Source organism: Eurypyga helias, unplaced genomic scaffold (assembly GCF_000690775.1).
Source record: "Eurypyga helias isolate BGI_N326 unplaced genomic scaffold, ASM69077v1 scaffold37044, whole genome shotgun sequence".
NCBI lineage: Eukaryota > Metazoa > Chordata > Aves > Eurypygiformes > Eurypygidae > Eurypyga > Eurypyga helias.
Window position 1 is genome coordinate 867 of NW_010245005.1, and position 5,231 is coordinate 6,097.

Below are 5,231 nucleotides of genomic sequence, written 5' to 3' on the forward strand. Positions count from 1 at the left end.
GCCGCGGCTGTGCAGGCCGAACCCAGCCTTGTTTCCTGCCTGTGCACGACGCCTCCCACCCAGTCGCTGCCCGGAACCTCCTGACTGCTAACGGGAGAGCAGGGTCCTCAGCGGATGCTGCTCGGGGCGACGCGGGGCGTAGCGACTCACAGCGTAGGCTGCACAAACACAACCCACCATCGTTACAGCAGGTAGGTCTGTGGCCAAGATGAACTTTGGAGAACGCTCCAGGCCCATGGAATGCTAACGGGATGGTTTACATGGAGCGGGGAGCTCATCACTACCAAGGACATGTGAGCCACGACCTCCTACGCTGCCTGGCTCTCCGAGGTTTAGAGACCGGGGCAGAAGGGACCAGGAACAGAAATCACCGTTTGGACCTGAGGGGGAATAAAAGACCTTGTGTTCTGCTGCCCAGCAATAACTCCCCCTGGTTTTGTCCCAGATCCCACTCGTTCTCTCCCAAACCTACAGCACTGCATCCTCGGAAAGATCAAGCTGGGTTTTCCCACGTCCTCCGCTGTGTCTGAGCGCGAGGGGCTGCGGAGCTGCTGTTCTCCCTCCTGCACGGTGATCTGCTCGGGTCCTGCCGGGTGTAGCTGGGGGAGGCAGAGGCGGACGGCGCGGCTCTGCCAGCCGTACAGGTCTGGCTGGAATCGGCGGGGAGCAGAGGGGCTTTAGAGCACCAGTGTTCCGACCCCTCCGGGTTTTACGGAGGGATTTTAAGGTGTTTGCTCTCGCCAGCTCCCAAGTAAGATTGTCAGCATGGTTTTCACTGCAAAGATGAATGCTGGGTATTTAACAGCACAGCAGCAGGAAGAACATCCAGCACAGGGCTGGAAGCCCAAGCCCCACAGCAATGCTTCGAGCAGGCACGCGGTCTCACGTCGATAACCCAGATTTACTTCCTGTCGTGTTAAAACGGTGGTTGTGGTCTGAAAAGGACCTGCAAACAGGATCACGTGGTACCGGCGGGTTCGCAGCTGGAGTTCAGCCCGGTGCGGCCGTCCTCGACGCGTAAGACAGCGGAGCAGGAGCTCTGCGAGATGCTCCCGGGGCAGAAACACAACTGTCCCACGGCGTCACCAGCTTCAACCCCAAGGGACTGTAACACACGAATCACACCATCCCCCGGAGCTATTTCAGAGGCGCTTTTCAGGCTGCAGTTGAATCCTAAGGCCAGCCCAGTGCTCTGGCTCAGAATTCCAGCGAATGAGGTTTCCGTATAACATGACATGACTGTCCCCTGTGCAGCATCCAGCCGAAACCCCCACCTTGGCTGAGCTGGAACCCAGGGCCGTCTCTCACACTTGCTCTTCTCACCACATGTTCTCCGAGGACTGAACACATCTGGGCAGGGAGGTTTGTCACCAACATCGAGAACCCTAAAAATACAGCTTATCCTTGTGAAAGGATGAGGAAGTTCTCCGTGTTTCCCTCTTCCTGAGGATAACTGTGGCATCGGGTTCCTGCTCCTGGATCGCAGCACCAGCGGCGTTGGGTATCCTGCCACCCGCAGAGGCATCTGGCACCGGGTAAAGCAGAACCAGGCAGCAGCGGGGTCAGGGGGAAGTCACCCCGAGAGAAGACCTTGGGAGAGCAGCAATGCTGTGCTAACGAAGTGCTAATGGTGCTTTCTGCCAGGCAGCCTGCACAGATCCTGCCAACTGAGAACCTTGGTGACAAACAAAATCAGTTGTACTAATTCCGTGCGCATCCATAAAAAGGAAATGGATTGGAGCCACAAAAATCCCTTTTGAAGGGCTAAATGATTTCCTTGCTAGATGGGAATAGGCAGGATGTTTCAAACTGAGCCAGGCTCCCAGGGACCAAAGGAGTTTGGGCACCTGGAGCTCACAAAGAGGTGGTTTATCACCTGTGAGTGAAACCCTGATTCTGGTGCAGCAGCTCAGCATGTTCCTGCCCGACACCGCAGAGACACCGCAGAGACACCTCCCCGTCTGCCCTCCCAGCGCCTGGCTGCCGAAGGCGTGAGGAGACGCTTTCTGACACGTCCAGGTTCGATTTGCCAAGATGATCTATTACATCCAGGATCAGGGCACCAGCGCTGCTCTCCCAGCTCAGCCCATTCCAGCGGCTCCGTTGCCGCGTGCCGGGGACACGAAGGTGGTCCCAGCGTGACAAGAACAGCAAATGTGATGGCTCTGAATTTGGAGATCTTTAAAGTCAGTGCTCGCTTGCTTGCCCTCCAGTCTCACACACAGCGTGATTTGTGGGAGTGCAAGAGCCACGAGGAGCGTGTTAATTAATAAATGTCGTGCTTGGGGTCAGTGCTGCACAGGTACCTGCTCTGAATCTGGGTTCTTTAACATGTCTCTGCTTATCATAGAACCACAGAATGGTTTGGGTTGGAAGGGACCTTAAAGACCATCCAGTCCCAACCCCCCTGCCATGGGCAGGGACACCTTCCACTAGACCAGGTTGCTCCAAGCCTCATCCAGCCTGGCCTTGGACACTCCCCGGGATGGGGCATCCACAGCTTCTCTGGGCAACCTGTCCCAGTGCCTCCCCACCCTCTGCGGGAAGAATTTCTTCCTGATATCTAATCTAAATCTCTCTGTTTTCAATTTAAACCCATTACCCCTTGTCCTGTCACTACAGGCCCTTGGAAAAAGTCCCCCCCAGCTTCCTTGTAGCCCCTTCAGGTACTGGAAAGCTGCAATAAGGTGTCCCCGGAGCCTTCTCTTCTCCAGGCTGAACAAGCCCAATTCTCTCAGCCTTTGTTCATAGCAGAGGTGCTCCAGCCCTCTGAGCATCTTCGTGGCCCTCCTTTATCCCCTTGTTAAGCTGGAGGGGCCCTCTCAGCTCCAGCCGTGAGCTGCTCCGAGGACGGCAGTACGGACCTGTGGGGTACTTGGGGACGTCAGCCTAAGCGTAAGGCTTCTTCCCCAGTTATTCTCAGAGCCCACCACCACCTCCTTGCCTTCCCCTCTCCGCTACCTTCGGGCTCGGACTGAGCTGCTGCCGCCCAACAGCTGGACCAGTTGACTTCTTAGCAGGCGCGCTCAGTCCTGATTTGGGTTTCTGGTCTGGTCATCAGATAGCCTGAGGTAGTTTTCCTTTACCAGCTGGTGTCTGGGGACGGGGAGGAGACGCTCCTCTCTGGAGGTCAGAGGCGCTGCAGAGAGAGGAGCTGCGTCAGGGCTTGAGATGTCAGAGGTTGCCAGCTGTGGCCGCCGGCACGGAGGGGTCGGGCTCTTGCCCCCGTGTTGTTGAAAGGCTGCTGCAGGGAGGGCAGCGACCCACACCTTTCCCTTCTCACGGGACGAGACAGTGAAGGCTATGTGTAGTCAAATCCAGCACTCCAGATGCCCAAGGCTCCCTCGCTGTCTCTGGGCTGATGTGATGGGCATTGTTCTGTCTGGATTAACAATGTAGTCCCTGAGAGAACACCCTCCCATATGCCGGCCATGCCCTTCAGGCTGGCCCCTCTCTGCCTCTGCGGCACGTCCCAGCCCGCTGATGCTCATGTACCTTCTTGAACTGAGCTGCTCTGACCTCTCTGTGCCTGTAGGTAAAGCCAGAGAACGGCAAATCTGGAGAGGCAGCAATGGAATTCCTTGGGCTCTTGTCACCCTTCCAGCGGGGATAGAAAGTCGTAGGGCAGTAGGCAGCCCCAGCAAAGGTTTCATATTCAGCAGTCCTGGGGTGGTTTTCCAGTTAAGACGCAAACCCACACAATTACTGTGGATTCAGGAAGGCAACTCGCGTTACAAATGTGCTTCTGTTGGTGCCTGTTGCAAGGAACTCCAGCGACACAAAACTCCTCACTGCTGAGATGAAAGTGTCTGCGCTCTGCGCAGCACCCACGGATCCCAGAATGAGCACAGCCTGCGCTCTGCTTTTGTCAGTGCTACGCCAAGAGCAGAATGGTAAGACACCCTCTGATGCGTGTCCACGGCTTTCAGGCTGGTCACCTTCCCTGCCAGTCTCCGCTGGGAGCAGAAGTGCCACGGAAGGCTCTGCCAGCAGCTGAGCAGTGCTTTTGGTGTGGGCTCACCTGCACTGTGGAGAAGAACACGGCCAGCGCCTGTCCTTGACTCTTGGTGAGGGATCGCAGGACATCCAGCGACAGGATATTTGTTGTTCCCTCCCATATGGACAGCACCTGTGGGGTAGAGGAGACTGTGGAAGGGCACGAAGGAGCCTTTTGGGGCGACTGCAATAAAGAAAGGAGAACAGGAGGAAACAAAGACATGGGGCAGGGATGTCAGGGCAATCTCCAGAGATGTCTTGCCTTGTCACAAGTGGAAATGAGCACTGGTGGTGAGAGCTAGGGAACAGCCCAGGCACAAGTCCTGTCCCCTCCCCGGTGCCGACTGGGCTCAGCTGGAGGGCAGCCAGGAAAGAGCCCCCACGCCTGGAGTGAGTCCAGGGAGGACCGTGTTCTCCCTTGAGCATGTCTTTAGCTGGCAACCATGAGTGCTGTGCAGGGGACGAGGCGACACACGGGAGCTGATGCTGCTGCGTTCTTACCAGGGTATCGCGGACCATGACTGGCAAGCCCGTGTCCTCCATGTAACCTTGTCCTCCAAAGCTCTCCATTGCCTCAACAACAACAGCAGAAGCCTGTAAAATGCAGAGAGCTGACATCATCCACGAGGCACAGGACCGGCCCAAAACCTCTAACATCACACAGCAGTTCCTGCCTGGATCCCACCGATTTGCTGAGGATGGTTGCTCATTATATGCAGGAGGAGCAGCCTGAAGACTGAGTAACACTGGGAGAGGACCTGCAGGAGCAGCCAGACCCTGGGAGAAGATCCAGGGAGAGTGTCTCCCAGTACAGCCCTCTCTAGGTAAGGACAAACCTGGAGGTACCTGGGAGTACGTCTCTAGTCCATGAGAGTCTTTAGCTTTTACCTGCCTATGGTGTGTAAGCTTCTGGGTATTTAAGCTGAGGGTGAGTAGAAGAGGGGCGGCGCCCTGAAGTTAAGGTAACGCTAAGCTATTACCACCTTCTAGTTATTCACAACGAGGGGAACGATATTCCACATACCTCAGAGCCCCAGCTTGGTCCTGGGGCAGCCTCAGTGGCACATGCAGTGCTTCACAGGCAGCGCTGGCTCTGTCAGCTCTGATCAGACAGCTGAGCCGTGGCCCTGAGAGCAGAGGGATGAGCCTCCTACGCACAGTGTCCAGCCTCGGTGCAGAGCAGGAACTGCCGCAGGCCCTGCAGCCGCTGCCGGTAGCCGCTGCTATCGGCGCCA

The 5,231-nt window shown here is 56.6% G+C and overlaps 1 protein-coding gene across 1 annotated transcript in view; it reads right to left on the minus strand.

Annotated features, from left to right (window-relative positions):
* Positions 1–512: 512 nt before the first annotated feature.
* Positions 513–5,231, minus strand: part of LOC104508352 (probable acyl-CoA dehydrogenase 6) — a gene marked incomplete at both ends in the record, with an annotated part of 7,719 nt that continues 3,000 nt past the window's right edge. Inside the window, 3 exons of the mRNA XM_010149941.1 lie at positions 513–650; positions 4,022–4,129; positions 4,498–4,590. Of these exons, the coding sequence (XP_010148243.1) occupies positions 513–650; positions 4,022–4,129; positions 4,498–4,590 (339 nt within the window). The remainder of the gene's footprint in view (positions 651–4,021; positions 4,130–4,497; positions 4,591–5,231) is intronic.